We start from the raw sequence: 15,837 nt of genomic DNA, 5'->3' as shown, positions 1-15,837 counted from the left end.
GTTGGCTAACCCGCCCCCTCCGGGAACTCCGACTGTGCTTCGCTTCAAGGAGGAATCATCGGTATGATATTGGGTATAGCGTGGAAAATGTGAAAAAAAAAAAAAAAAAAAAAGGACCGTGGGTGGCATACGTTCATGTGGCGCATCATTACAATGTGCCAGTGCTTTTTTATAATGCTTTTCGTTTTGATTTTTTTGGGGATCTCGGAAATCCATCATATAGTTAAGTTTTACGTTTTCCGTTAGGGCATTTAATACGAGCCTAGGAATATATCCGACTGATTAATAAAATTACATATATTTTAGTGACTGAAAATACAAGGAACTTTTATCATTGGGGAAGTCATGGTAGTGGACTTCGTGACATTCGATAACATTTCTTACCTATTTCCTCAAAGGAAGCCATTTAAGAACCGGAAATTAAAATTTCGCGCCAAAATTAAACAGCGCATCGCTCGTGTCAGTCATTTGAGTCAGTTGAAAAATATGTTCGCGAAAAATTAACAATTTGAGGGGATTTTAAGCGAAATTTCTGCTCTTTGAAAGGCAGAAGTACGTATAAAGGTAAGTTTATAACAGAGTAAGCGTTAACAGTTCGTTCTGACCTCTTAAACAAACGAGGTTTTGTATTGCAAATCGCCGTGGCGTGTCGTCCGTGCACGCACTTAAAAATAAAAACAGTACATGAAGAAATTGTTTAAGTAGATAAGTTCTAACAAGTACATTAAGCTTTAGAGAAATACCTAATCTTATGTTCTTCGACGGCAAAATATTTTAGGTGGCTTGTCTTGACGTAAAAATGAGCACTCTATGGCCGTAGATGAGTGCAAAGCTTGGAGTAAACAAAGGTCAACAGAGATCAACAAATATGCAAACAGTCACGAAGATATAACATGAATAACTTGAGGTAAGCGGATGAAACCGATACTTTTATGCAGATGTATAGTAAGTGTTAATCCTCTAAAAGCGATATAACGACCAATTTCCTTTAAAATCAGGGATTTTTATTGACTTATAAGTTACCTGGGCAGTCTTTGCGATTGCAGCGCCGTACTTGAATAGCTGGGCCTAATGAATGACACATCTTTCCGCCCCTACTGGGAACGGGCCTGTTACAGAGACGAGTTCGCACTTGAGCACCTCCTCCACATGATCTGTCACAAACACCCCAGTCGGACCACTCACCGTACCCGCCGTCTGAAGGAGTTTAAAATAATCATGAATGTTTATTATTTAAATAATATACAAACTGTCGTTTGAGCCAAGGTAATTTTCGACGCCATGCGATGTTTGTTTTTCCTCAGCGTGGTGTCCTCACAAAAATTGAGCACGTGTTACTCGCGATGGTGCAATTTTTTCCACAAAAATAACCCATTTGACTTTTTCAATCGGTCATCGTTTCTGATTACGGCTTCTTGTTCAACCGTATTGTTTTTTGGTAGTGTTGTCTACTGCCAGCTATTGTCGGCATTCCTTACTAACAGCGCCCGGCTAACTCAGTCGGTAGAGCATGAGACTCTTAATCTCAGGGTCGTGGGTTCGAGCCCCACGTTGGGCGTCCATCTTTTTCCTTCGGCCACTACTTTATTTTGTACAAGTGAAGGAATGTGCTGAATAACTTGCTTAAATGATATTTTGATCCTTCTTTTATGGTTGCTTCTTTGTGCATGCTTGCAAAGGAGACATAGACAGAACTTTTGGTAAGGTGAGGCAGGATTATAGGATCGGGTACTTTCGAAGAAACTGTAGTCCAGTTAATTATTTGAGATTGAAGATCCTATAATTCTGCCGCATTTTGCCAGCACAACAGCGCCCGGCTAGCTCAGTCGGTAGAGCATGAGACTCTTAATCTCAGGGTCGTGGGTTCGAGCCCCACGTTGGGCGCATTTATTTAATTTTTTTTTTCTCTTCATGCTGATGTTTGTTCTAGCTCTTTAAATTCGACACGTACTCAAAGTATGAAACAGGGAGTTCGGAATATAAATCAATTTATGTGAACTCGAAAACGAGTATGTTTGTCGATTGAGTTTAATAACGCTACGATTTTCCTGACCAAACCGGACTTTCTCTCTCTCAGGTCTCTTTAAAACTTTACGTTCTAAAATGAATTTCCTACTATCCATTCTCTTTCGAGCGCGAGGTAGCATAAAACTTCGAATACTAGTAATGGAAATAATTAAGTTTCCATATATTCTCTTACCTACAGCCATGGCTCGAGCAAGAGCATTCTCCTTTCCAATGTTCGCAGCCGCATAGTGAAAGCTGCCTACAAAGAGAAATATATGTTTCTTTGAGTATCACTGCAGTTGCTTTTCATTTCCCCATTTACCTTTTTAAATTAATTTACAACTAATAGAGACGTAAAGTGCTTTGTTAATACTGACTGCCGATACCGGTATCTGTGTAAAAATAGTTAAACAGAAGCCGGTGATATAAATACCAAAAGTTGTCTTTACTTGAATGAATACCTGTGTAAGATTTCGCGGCCTGCTCCAAAGGGAAAAATCTGCTGCGTTGTGGGGAAAGGACTGATAACATCGAAGTATATGCTGAAATATAGCAGAAAGAATAACAATAACTTAGGAGTCTACAGCTGCTGGAAAATCTAGTTTGAACGTCTATGAATTCGCACGAATGAACTGCAAAAGCAGAAACAACCCAATTTCACATGTCGACCCTTCCTTTTAACTTCATTCATTTAATTAATTGTATTTCTTTATTTGGCATATTCCTTTTACGTTCGTTATGATGTTTTTTCTCCTTCTTCTCTCTCCTCCTTTTCTATTTTTGCGTTTTCTCTTGCATCCGCTTAGACGCGGCAAATGCTCGTCAAACACTCCGCTTTCCTTCCATTCTCTTTCGTTCGTTATTTTCAATCCAGCCGTCGTTTCGGAAAACCAGGACGATGTTCTTGTAATCGTGCCTATATCATGTCTTTCCGGCCACCTCTATTCTGATATTGCTTGACATCCTCTATTTTTGCCAGTTCCTTTATCTATTACGTCTAAGTATTAACATTTATCAGTTGTTCAGAGGGTCTGCGTTTACGTTTCGTCTCTTGGGTCTGCGTTCGTCTGTCCGTAAAGACAGAAACAGATGAATTTTTTCCTCTCCTTTCCTTTGATAACGCGGGTGCCGCTTACTCTGGATAGAAATAAGATCAGGTCTTTTTATCAACCGTAATTTGAACTGCGTTCCCTACCTGTACACAACCGATCAAGACACGATCGGTGTTGTATGGAAAGACCATGACACAGATTTGGAAAGAGGTTCGGGTTGATACAAGAGCGCGTGCGAGTACGGAATCCAGCACCACATGTCTTTGAGCATGCGCTCCAAGCACTCCACGATGTGAACAGCTGATGGCCCACGTCAGTGGTCCTAGTGGCGAGTCCTGCATTGAAATTTTTAGGTTTAGAACATCATTTGCACCTCACAGTTACGTCAATGGCCCTTTTTTAACCCGTCAATCTGAGCCAAACACCTGCGTAATCTATCAGCAGACATACTATGTGGGTATAAAAGAAGTTCATAGTGAATCCACAAGTGCGGAATGCGATAGGCTGTTGTGTTTTCGTTTATCTAATCGCTTTTCCCTCTCTGTTTACCCCAGTTTCAGTCTCCCTACTCTATTTACTAAAGTACCGCGTCCTTTACAATTTACAAACTAAGATGAAGAGAAGGGAACGTAACAAGATAGAATTGACACTCTGTTATTAGTTGCTAGAAATGTTCCTTTACGTATGTGAGAATAACAGAATCCGGCCTTTGGTCTATGCTGTGTTCAATGTTATCCCGAATCAAATTCTTTCGTTGAACTATAAGAGCACTTCAAATAATTTTGGAAGGTATTGGTAAAATTTCTTTATTTAAATCATCTTGTACAGTATCATAAACAGCGCCACTGAAATGGACACACACTCAAAATCTACAGCTACCATGAATGGTACAAATCAGTGAACAGCTTCTGACGTTGTGTACCTTGTACAGTGTACCTTATAATTAATGGTACCGCAGCAAAGTGCTACTGAAGAGCTTATCATTTTAAGGGTTAAACTTTAGGCTGTTCAGAGTCTTCTTCAGTTTGCAGTGATGAGATAGTGAAACCACGTGCTCACAGCACAAGCTTTGTGATTAGTTAAAAAGGTTTGGTTTATCCTTTGTGCAGAACGCTTTGTTTTTATGAGTCAGAGTACACTACCACTGGTGTTGGTCTACCCGGCGATTTATTTTCTCGTGACTCATTAAACACAATATCTCACGTGTTATGGTAGTTGTTAACGGAAAGTGGAAAAATCGCGCGATACCAAATCGAATTTTCCGGCTATCAGGGCGCTGATTTTTTGCGTTTGGTTTGCGTTACATTTCAAAATCTTTTTCTTTTTACTATTTCGTTACGAATGCGTTGTCAGCATACAACACTAAAATCTATGCCATTTGTCGATCTGTAATGAGTACTACGTTTAGGAATTTAGTCGGAGAATCATATTTTATGTATCAGACTCCTGTCTTGGTTGCTGTCTTTGAGGTGGAAAGGGGGTGGGGGGGGGGGGGGGGGGTGTGAAGAGGGGGCGAGGATTCTCCGCTCTTGGCTGAGAATGCCGATTTATCTTAGTCCTTAAAAACTGTAATTTGTCCTTGAAAAATCCTTGAAAAGTCCTTGAAATTTGTTTGCCTGAAGTTGTACCAGCAATGGTTCCAAAATCTTATACTCTTCCCCAGTTTGAGGCTTCGCTTCTTGGTCACGTTTCAAGTGCCCGGTATCGCGCAAACGAACCTATTATTGGCTGCGGCCTAAAGGGGATTAGTTATTTGTAATGTAGACAACAAGAAATACGGTATTATACCGGTAACGATAATTGGAAGGGTTGCAGCACGACAGACAGAAGGGACGGCTCCTTAGAACGGATGCAAATTGAGGGATTGTCAAGCGCAACACGCATCGCAGGGAAGGATTTTACCGCTCCAGTAATCAACGTCTAGAAAACGTGAAATATCCTTTTATTCTTAGAATACATGCTTTAGTGTAAACTCACAATAGTTTCCAGTCACATCCATAATGGTAATAGATTTAAAAGAATAGGTCACAATGTTAGCAACCGGCAAAATCTGCTCAAAATCGGAAGATCTTTCCAAGGACCCGCCAAACGTATGTACTGCATTTTTCTCACGTCAAACAACTGCAGTGGTAACTGAGTTAAGTATGGTTTAAAAACTGACTAAAACGCATGGAAAAACTCATAAGATGGATCAGAGGCGAGTGACGACGAGAGCTACAGAGATGGTTAGGTTACTGTTGTTAGTGGAATAATCTTGCCTCATTCTCCTTCTAGTGCAGTAAATGTTATTGGCAGATTCTTGGTAGTAAATTGCTTGTTCGTTTTAGTCCTTGAATCCTGATTACAAGTATCTAATACTCAGCTAGTTTCAGTGTATGTCTTTGGGAAATTAGTCCGCTATTTCTACTGATTAGGAGTAACAACAAGAACGCTTTGTCTAAAGCCTATGATACTTAGATTATTATTTGCGTTTGACTTGTCTTAATTGTGAACCTTTCAAAGAATTAGCAAGAGAAAACCCTTTCGGCTAGATAATGTGTTAGTTAGTTAAGAAAAGAATAAAGAGATGGACTGGTTAAGTCTTCCAACAATACTGATTAGAAAGGGTACTAAATTGTAATGCGGAAATTCACATTGTGCTAATATTTTTTTTTACGTTCACACGATGCTGTCTATTTTCAGTGAATCAAATCTCTTGCTTCATCTTCGATGCGGTTTTATACTGCAAGCAGACAAATCTAGGTTCTTACTTTCCTGAACTGAGTCCTATTTTAGGTAGAGACACTCGCCACTGTATTTCCCTATCGTTTAGTGGCTACGGTTACTCTTTTTCGATATAACACGCGTGCTATAATTGATATGATCACGTGACAAAATATGTGCCAGCAACCCCTTTTCTTTTAGTTCCCCCTCAGTCACAATTTTGTCTGCAGTTGGGACCTTTCTACGTTCGTTTCCCCACGGCAACAGCCGGGTGTAGAATTGTTTCGAAACACCAGCGATATCGCCTACTCGTTCAGTCGATAGAGCGGGCTCATGCGTATTAGGCGATGATAAGATATTAGTAGAAGCTGCTGTTACTCGATTTGTTAGGTGTGAATATGGGTCAAAAGAAGCTTGCATTAACCCATTTGCAGTCTGACTTAACCTGGCATTTTTGTAAGGAACGATGCTAGCATCATTATAGCCATTTGGTGAACTAGAGGCTATGATGTTTTGATTCTCATATCGACTACTTATGGTTTTATAGTTAATGTATGGTGTTACTGTATTTTTTAGAACCGGTGTGCTTTGCAAAGAGGGCTTAGACTGAAACGCAACGTTAAAGGGGAAACTAAAATCTGCTCTTGATTGGGTTAATCTATCCTGTTGCCCTTTTGTACTTTGACTAGTCTCAGTTTGTGAAGCCTGCTTTGCATAGTAAGGGAAAAGCTTATGAAGTAGAAAAGAGTTGGAACGGGCAATGCCGGCCAATCTAGGGCTATCGTGCGATTTTGAAATAGTTGATGCTGTTATAATTGTAGAAGGCATTACCACACCCCTGACTATAGATGAAATAGGCAACGTCAGTTGCCTCGAGGAAACTTTTTCCCAACGCCCTTTGGTGTGTTCTAAAGCGAGACTATTTCTGTCTTGTTTTTTACGCACTTTTGAGACACCAGGAAATAAAGCATGTGGATTATTACTTTCGAAGTGCCTCGAAAGAGAACTTGTAACTGAAGAAAGCGGCTCTGCACCCTTACCTGTATAACGATTAAAATACAGCTGATTTGCTATATAACTTTGAAGTGGGTAAGCGTGAACTGCTGCTTGATTGACAGTTGGTGAAAAAAATTTCCGTTGACTGACCTCCGGGAGAATAGTGGGAGTGGGCTGATATATCGATTCACTGAACGCTTCCTTTTCACCTACAAAATGATTAAGTAGAAATATAGATTAACCGGCACATGGCTGAAATGTTCACCATGACGAGAAGATGAATTAATTAGGTAGCACCTTAGTTTAACGTAGCACTCAAGGCTTTTATATTTAATTACTGTATCTCACGCAGAATGCTTTCTTAAGCGGACATTCTCAGTCACCCTACTCTAAAATCTACGGTCAACGCTTTTGAAATTCCTTTAAAGGATTGACTCACAATATTTAGCAATGAAAATATTTTTAATGAAAATTTTGGCTTTGGCAGAAAGGGGTTATCCTTTTTGCAACGGGTAACATTCAGAAACATCAGGGAAGAGCAACATAGTAGACAACTAAAAATCGAAACACTTATTACGCATGCGCCTATGGCATAGCATATCGTTTCGAAAGAGATGTTATTGCTTATAGACAAAATTATTATTTTATTTGTTCTGACTGCTCACAGCAACATGTAAAACATAAAACTGCATGTTTAACACTCTCTCTGAGACAAATTGCTTTCGAAAGAAAGAAAAAAGAAAGTGTGACTGACTAACGCACCACATGAGCGAGAATGCACAATAATAATCTAATAAATACTCAAGAGTTCCCTACTATATCATTGCGCGGATGAGCCTCACTGGTGTGGGGTGCAGGCTTCAAACCTGTAGCCGATTAGCGTCGGAGCGGTTCGATTCCGCCTTCTGCGCGGGTTTTGTTTTGTTTTTACAAAAATGAAGAATATACCACCGGAAGTTTCGTTAAGTGAACAATAGTGAAAAACAAATAATGCACTCAATGAAAAGAACACTGGGTCATAGCCTACGGAAAAGTCACACTTAATAAATGATTTTCTTTCCTTCCCGAGCGAATCAGAGTAGCTCATATGAACGACTCGGCAAAGCTTAACCCTTTGACTAAAGTATATAGGGTGTGAAATTAAAATGAACGATAATTAATTTTTCTTTCACGTTTAACTTCTGTCTGTTCCCACATATTGCCGATGATACGTGTATTAAGTTTTTTTTCCCATTAAAGTATTTTCCTTAGAAATACACCATATTTAATGTTTTAGAGAGATTTGGTGTCAGTTTTTAATTTCACAATAAAATTTGCCATGCAGTCTATCATTTTTACATCCGTCATGCGTTTAGAATATCGGGTATCGATTGTCGTGCAACCGTGTAATGATTTGTTGTTTTATGGCTAGGTCATATTTGCCAATTTACGTGGTGGCTAACAAAGAAAACAGCCGAAATAAAGTAGTTTTAACATGGCTGTAAGTTTAAAGCAGGACTCCACAAGCGGCATATTTTAGAAATTTTTTTAGTATGGGGTTGTTCCCAAGCCACACAGCTCCGACACATTAATAAAGTTTACTATTCTATTCTCTATTCTATTCTCTGTATGCAAAACAACGTGACAAAAGCTCAGTAATTGAGTGGATTTTGACCAATTAACTTGCTATTTAGCATAATCTCTAGTTCCTAACCTAATAACCAAATCACACATTATTTTGCATACTAGCACTATTTAGCCGAAACGTACTGAAATAGCTTCAAAAGGCGGACTTGGGCATTAAAGGAGTCGTCACGCACAGCTCCCCCTCCCCCACGGTTTACTTACTAGACTAAATTTTGGTCACAAATTTGAGGCTTACTTATTACTTCAAGAAAAGTTTACTCGCCGTGTCCTGTTTTTAACACTAAGAGTGAAGGCTCCGGTGGTTTCTCTGTTGCCTTAAAAATGACTTGGAATTTGACATCTAAATCAACCCTTACCTGTGGGTGCTCCACATAGTGTTTCCACATCTTTAGCCGACAAGTACTTCTCCCAGAAGGTGACGTCACCACTGTCAAACTTAGTGCAGTGAAAGTGCGGGCTGTAATTCGGCCTTCCAATCATCAGTAGGGTGTTGATATCTGTCATGTGGCAGCCTCTAGAGTGACAGCCTATACAGTGCTCACTTCCCTCGGTATGTGCCTTCAGTTCACAGTTTATGTACATCTTCATTCCTGAAAACCACAATAATAACATATCCTTCCTTTATTACCTCAAGAAATATTTAGAGAAGGTGCGTTTTGATATTTTTAAGACTTTAGACTTCAGGTTTACGGGATCAGAACGTTTTGCTTTTTCTTGCTCATGCACCAATCGGCCGAGTTATTTCCACGGAGCCGCAAATGTCAATGTAATGCAATAGCCCTTACCTTCGCTTTTCTTCCAAGTGACAAGAATGTCCTGCCATTTTTGGACTGTTAACGGGATTTGCAAACAAAACTCATGATCTGCAATAGCTAAATCAGCTCTCAGATTTCCGTGAACGGTGTAGAGACTGAATCCTTTAGAGTTGAATGTCGATGCTCCGGAATCGACGAGGTATTTCATGTCGTTATACTTTAATGCATCTTTGTCTAAACGAAAGGTCATCTCAAACGACAAGCCATCTTCGCATGTATCTGGATCTACAAATTAAGTTCTTATAATCAGATAGGTGTTTATATAAGTTGTAGTCAGTGATCTCTAGCGGATTCAGTCTAGGAGCTGAAAATTTAGAAGAACGTGTTGGAACCCCAATCAGACCTTTGCCCAGCACTTGTCCGGCAGTGGACTGAACTGCTGTTTTTGGTTCCTTTACGTCCAAGAAAAAAGTTTTAAAATGTCGGCATGCTAATTGCTTCCTTGAAAATTGCACTTGTCCTGACTATCTTTTTAAAGAACGAAAGGCTTCTGAAGATATCAAAATTTTTAGCTGAGATAATAGTTCCCTGAAACGGCCAAAAATTCTCTGAGGAAACGTTCCAGCACCTTTGGAAAACATGGCTCCATTGGCGCTCCAGGAGTTTCCGATCTCTTACTCCCAATAAACCTCCAGAACCCGCAGGTCCTTTGTTTCTACCCTTAAGTTACGACAAGAAAAGCAACAGTTACAACAGCCGGAATGCTACCATACCGCTTATGCAGCCTCCTGAGAAGTCACCAGCTCCCAGCCATGAATTGTTACCGTTAAGATGCAGTCCTCCTCGAATAGCTTTCATTTCTCCGTGGGTTCGTATAGCGGGCCCAGGACTTCCCGGAATCCGATCTTTAATGCGTTTGTTTAAAGACCAGTGATAAGTTGGCCGTACTGGAAATTAAAATCGTCAAAGAACAACACGCTTATAAGTTGGTGTTATTTAGTTATACCTTATTTTAACTGTGGTCCGAATGAACCTTTTGTTATCAGTTGTCCCGCTTTATTTTTTGTCGAAGGTGAAAAGCCGGGTGAATATTTCCTTATGAAATCTTTTAGGTAATTTTTCATACCTATCACCAGCAAGGAAGTGAATAATTATGTATCTCACGTATCTTATTATAAGATAAGTTATATATTTAATTTAGTAATTAGCCAGCGGGACCAGCATTTACTATTTTCCCTACAATTACGTACAAATGGGCAACACCAGCTCTTTGCGCCTTCTCAAGCACTGGTTTGCCATGTACATCGGAATTAGCCAACCAGAGCGGGTGTAAAACACTATTCGTCTGTGTGGTATATGATGAGGTAAAAACTAAATCAATGTATAATTCAGTTCCACGGTTTTTTGGCCGATACTGGAGACAAATCTTTCCTTAAATCCTTTCCTTGATCATTCGGATCAATTAATAAATTGCATCGCACCGTTGTTCAATTTCAAATATATCATGCGCTGGTGGAATAATTCTTAAAATCAATATAAGTTATTGTATGCAAGTAGAATTACACGTATCACATTACACAAACTATTAAGCTCGCTCCAAGCTTATTAAAGGCGAACAAAATAATATACAGAAACACACTTTATGTAATGAGGGTCTTAAGGAGGAACAATGAAACAAATCACTCAGGGGAATAATTGGCCGATCCTTTAATGTACTTTTATTGTCACCCTACCGGGCAATATCTTACGGCGCCCACTTCATCATAAAGTGTTAAATCCAAGAATGCAAGCATTGAGAATTTATCAGTTTTGTAATAAGGATCTTGTAATAAGCAACTTACGTCTCTCACGGTCCTTTGGGTTCCAACCCAGCGCCCCTTCTTTTCCGTATAGTTTGTGTAAAGGTGTCTTCTCCACGTCATCGGACTCTTTATCCGAGTGGGTAACACTAGATCTGGCTTTTGTAGGGAAACTGAGTTTCATCTCCAGATCTTCGGGTTTAATGTGCTCAATAGTCTTTATCGGCGAAGATGCAGAATGTGTTGGTTCCAATCTTTGTTCTAAATTTGACTTTTCCTTCGTATCTGGCGTTTTATAGAATTTAATGAGGTCCTTACTCTTTATTTTATCGATGAGATCAATGAAATCTTCGTTAGGAAGATCAAACCCAACACCATCAAAAACGATGTGGTGCTTACTACTTTTCTTTTGGATTTGTGTGACTCGATCTGGTACCTTTTCTTCAAAGAACCGCTGAGAAGACTGTTCTGCCTCAAGGTTATTTTCATTTTTAGCTTTTCTCTCATTCAATAACTTTTCTAAATCGTCGTCATCCGAAGATTCGTGTTGTTTCGGAAGCATTTTAAGAACTCCTTCCCGCAAAGGAATCTTAACGTTCAAATTTGAACTTATTCCTTTCAAGCCAGTGTTGTACTGATGTGTTGTTGGAGTAGGCACTTTTGGACTTGGGAGCGAGTCTGACATGAATTCTGCTGCGGTCTGAACCTTGTGAATCCCATGGTGATATCTTTGCTGGTGAACTTTGAGCTCTAACTTCTGCGAATTCTCCCCTTGTTTAAACAACTCACCAAGCTTCCGGTTCATTTCCATAGAACTTCCTGTCCCTATGATCGTAGCATTTATCTTACCCCCCGTAATTAAAACCCCATCTCCAATTTCACCCCCCTCTATCACCCCTCCTTCAATAGTCCCACCCTTAATTTTACCTGCTAGAACAAGCCCTCCCTTTAGATGTCCACCTTCCATAACCCCGCCTTTTAAAATCCCCCCTTCAATTACTCCGCCCTTAAGCGTTCCTCCGTCTATGCTGCCGTTCTTTAGCACCCCGCCAAGCATCGCACCCGATTTGAGAGTGCCACCTGATATATCTCCAAATTTTAATTCACCCCCCTCTATGTTACCTGCGTGCACAATGCCACCTTCGACTTTGCCGCCTTTCACTGTCCCTCCTTGAATTTCACCTCCATTAAGCAGTCCACCTTGCATGCTTCCCCCTCGAAATCTTCCACCTGCCACCACTCCGCCTTTCATGTCTCCCCCTTCTACGCTCCCTCCCATTATTTTCCCACCGAAAACATTTCCACCGAGTAACTGCCCTCCTTCAAGTCGCCCATCAACCAAGTGTCCACCCAACATTTTCCCATTCACAACCACTCCACCTTCCATGGTTCCGTTGGTTATTTGGCCACCAACAACCTGTCCCCCTTTGATGATACCACCTTCTATTAATCCGGCTTTGATATGTCCTCCTTCTATTAAACCACCGGATATTTGACCACCGGATATCTTTCCTCCCATGATACGTGTTCCTGCAGAAGGTGATGGTAATGAAAGAGCGTCTTGCGGTCTCCCAACGGTAGGAGTAACTTTTGCTGTCTGCTGCTGGGTTGGTTTGTGTGAGTTTGTAAGTAGACTTTCGAAATTTGCTGGGGGACTTGGGGGACTCTGCTGTGATGATGAAAGTTTACTTGATGAATTTATACTTTCGCCGGAAGGTCTTTCCACTCCGTAATTCGATGTTGGACGAAACGATGCCACCCCTGCTCCTTGTTTATCCGTCCCAACGTCTTTAGTTTCGGAAAACGGAGTATTCAAAACTGCAGTGGACTCCACTTTCTGCAGCTGCACTTGTTGTGTCTCATCTGCTTTTTCTGGGCTTCCAAGCGAAACCAGTTTTTTTACGTTTGCTTTACTAAGTCCATCATGTCCGTCTACGATAGCTGTTACATTTTTTTGGTTGTCATGCGTGTCTTGAGAATTTACTTCAACTGTGTTTGCCTGCTTCACCGTTTCATTGGGCCTTCTTAGGTGGCCAAAGTGATCAAGCATTCCTCGAAAAAAGTTGTCAAAATCCTCTTGAGAAGGTTCCCGAGAAATAGGAGGCTGTCGAAACTGTGTGCTTGCGCTTGAAGTCTGTGAAGGAGATATGGCAGCTGTGCTTGATCTACTAATGTACTTTTGAGAATGCGATTTTGTAGGTCGAGCCTTCTTCGTTTTAATCGTAGGTGGATTGTCACCATTTTCAATAGCATCGTAGAAATCATCGTTACCCCTGTTGCTGTCACTGCTGCTGTCCTCCGTGTATGAAGGCGAATTGTCATCCCATGAATACTTGGAAGTCGGCGTCGAGGGTGACGTAGGTGTGTATATTGAGTCTTCATTGCCATTGTTATTGGCGGTGTTTTGACTTGAATTGTCGTTTAAAGCATGAAAGTAGTCTGAGAGAGTGTTGTTGTCAATCATAGTAACTTCAGTCACGTCCATCCCATCCAAGTCAAGTCCCTTGGAAAAAGACCCTGGAAAGTCATCCAAAGACTCGATTGTCTTGGCAATATTTTGTCTTTCTTTGGTCATAGCTTCTTCCACCTTTGTCCTTTTCCTTGTATGTCTGTGGTGTTTTCTTGGAACCTTATACCTTTTGAAAGCTGAGGATATTTTGTCTCTGTGACTTCTCACTGAAAGGTCTTTACCGTTTGGGGAAGCTGTTAAATTCAGACCATGTCCAACAATAGAAGGCGCTCTCATCTCTGAATGGTGATTGGGCATTACTCTGCTATGGGTTTTAGCATCTTCTTTAGTCTTTCCATGATCAGACACTTTTTTCCGACCTTCTTTGTACATATTCCTAGCCCGCATTCGGTGTATCACAAATTTGTTACTTTTTCTTGACATAGTCTTTGTAGTTGGGGTATCAGTTTCGCCACGTTTAAAAGGAACGTCCTTTGTATGGCTAGATTTCTCAAAATCTTTCATAGCACCGTATAACAACGACATATCTCGTTGCTCCTGATTTTCAACTGTTTTCGAGTTTTTTTCGTTGCGTTTTTGCTCATGGTTGCGTTTGCTGGCCACAGTATCAGATTGTATGATAAGCAAAATGATGGCGATTAAAATGACGATCCTCATTTCTCTGTATATTAGAAAAAGAATTAAGAATGATGAGATGACACAAGGAAAGTAAAATTAATAGTAAAAACACAAAAAAAGACAGACGTACAGTTCGGAGGCAACTCGGAACTGGTTTCGTCATCATCATCATCATCATCATCATCATCATCATCATCATCATTATTACAGTAGAACCTCGATAACTCGAACTCGGATAGCTCGAATTCCCCGCTAACTCGAACTAAATTTTCTTTCCCTTGATAAAAGAAAAAAAAAAACACTGAAATTACTCCCCGCTACTTCGAACCGTTTTTCGTTTCCCTTCAGAGTCCGAGTTACCGGGGTTCTACTGTATTATTATTATTAACTTATGTTTATACAGGATGTGCCCCTTCAGCAGGGCTGATATTAACGGGGATCCAGATAAACTATAAAATTAAATGCATGAGAATAATACCAACTATGAAAAGGCAGATACTTTAGAAATGAACTATACAACAAAATCACATGATAACAGTCCTCAGCATCTCTTTGAATTGAACCAAAGATTTGCAATGCTTGCTGAGTCCGGGAGCTCATTGTAGGTCCTTGCTCCCTGGTACATAATTGATTTTTTCCTAAATTCAGTTCGCACAGCCGGAAGAACAACATTTAGTTGCACATTGTTGCAGCGTTTAAAACGACTGTCATGTAACATGTCTTAAGGCAGACTAACACTGTATTAGAGATAAGAAAATTAAAAGACAAACAAACAAAACGCCCTAGGTCCGCTATTTTCCGAAAGAGTCTTTTCATTTCTTTGCAGCAGTGTATTTTCCCTTACACATCTAGTTCATTGGACCGAGAATTGTATTTACAACCTCCTCCCTAAGACCCGTGGATTATTCGGGCAAAGCGTTTTATAGCACACATAAATATGTTTTTTTGGTCCTAAAGTTTGTAGACGCTTAAATCGGCCTTTTTCATTGAATATTCATTCACCCAAACAGTGCATGGGTCAAAGAAACTAACGAAGTGAAACACCATTACCTGTAGCGTGGGACATATGAGTAGTTCTAAGAGAATGGAATCATATATTTACTTGTCCAGTCATTTTTCAATTCATATATTTTATAGGTCAATTACTGCTACATTGCCACCCGAAATAGATTGCCATCCAACTTTAGCGTAAATTAATAGGTTATTTGAAAGCTAACTGAATTGTGTTATGACTAAGTCTGAATCTAACCACCTTGAAGTTGTACAAGAATTTTAATCGTTATGTGTTAAAGGTAAAAAAATATTTTTTCTCTCGAAGGAGAGACCAGTCAGGTAAAAAGATTCAAAATGCAGAAGTTTATTCGCCGTTGTGAAGGGACGGAAAATCGCTTATTTTAAAGTTAAACAAACAAACATTTGCTAGATTCAAATGAAACGTTAGTGTAGTGTTACCTTAAGGCTAAAGGTCTGTTTAAATACGGACAAACTAAAAACTATTTAGCACTTAAAACCAAGACAAACTGCCTAATAATTAAGGTCGTATAACATATTAATTCTTCGTACCTTAATAGCCGTTTTTCATTTGTCTAGTGTGTTATCTGGCGTAACATTCTTCTAAAAAACGATCAACTCCTTATGGGTTACATCTCTCCATGTAACTTTGCATTATGTAGGTCTGTAGCTTTATACATTTAACTATCTCATTTTCTTGCGATAAACTTCAAGAACATTATAAATCGCCATCCATGTAGCACAATTTCGAAGGCACTAACAGGAACAAACTATCCAAGCGTGACCGAAATCAAAAATCA

The 15,837-nt window shown here is 39.9% G+C and overlaps 1 protein-coding gene and 3 non-coding genes across 4 annotated transcripts in view; 3 read left to right on the top strand and 1 right to left on the bottom strand.

The window, feature by feature from the left end:
• LOC140952461 (uncharacterized) overlaps window positions 1-15,837 on the bottom strand; it is a 17,525-nt gene extending 1,688 nt beyond the window's left edge. The window contains exons 1-9 of the mRNA XM_073401887.1: window positions 15,590-15,837; window positions 10,981-14,069; window positions 9,913-10,086; window positions 9,170-9,424; window positions 8,741-8,974; window positions 6,803-6,967; window positions 3,203-3,394; window positions 2,201-2,266; window positions 1,024-1,197 (exon numbers count right to left, since the gene is read on the bottom strand). Coding sequence (XP_073257988.1) covers window positions 1,024-1,197; window positions 2,201-2,266; window positions 3,203-3,394; window positions 6,803-6,967; window positions 8,741-8,974; window positions 9,170-9,424; window positions 9,913-10,086; window positions 10,981-14,065 — 4,345 coding nt within the window. The 5' untranslated portion in view covers window positions 14,066-14,069; window positions 15,590-15,837. The remainder of the gene's footprint in view (window positions 1-1,023; window positions 1,198-2,200; window positions 2,267-3,202; window positions 3,395-6,802; window positions 6,968-8,740; window positions 8,975-9,169; window positions 9,425-9,912; window positions 10,087-10,980; window positions 14,070-15,589) is intronic.
• Trnak-cuu (transfer RNA lysine (anticodon CUU)) lies at window positions 1,486-1,558 on the top strand. The gene has a single exon. It is a non-coding gene; the product is annotated as a tRNA-Lys (tRNA).
• Window positions 1,812-1,884, top strand: Trnak-cuu (transfer RNA lysine (anticodon CUU)). Its single transcript has one exon. It is a non-coding gene; the product is annotated as a tRNA-Lys (tRNA).
• Trnastop-uca (transfer RNA opal suppressor (anticodon UCA)) lies at window positions 7,584-7,670 on the top strand. Its single transcript has one exon. It is a non-coding gene; the product is annotated as a tRNA-Sec (tRNA).

The sequence above is a fragment of the Porites lutea genome, chromosome 11, assembly GCF_958299795.1.
Source record: "Porites lutea chromosome 11, jaPorLute2.1, whole genome shotgun sequence".
Taxonomy (NCBI): domain Eukaryota; kingdom Metazoa; phylum Cnidaria; class Anthozoa; order Scleractinia; family Poritidae; genus Porites; species Porites lutea.
The sequence above is the reverse complement of the archived record's forward strand: the minus strand, read 5'-3'. Positions and strand labels throughout refer to the sequence as shown.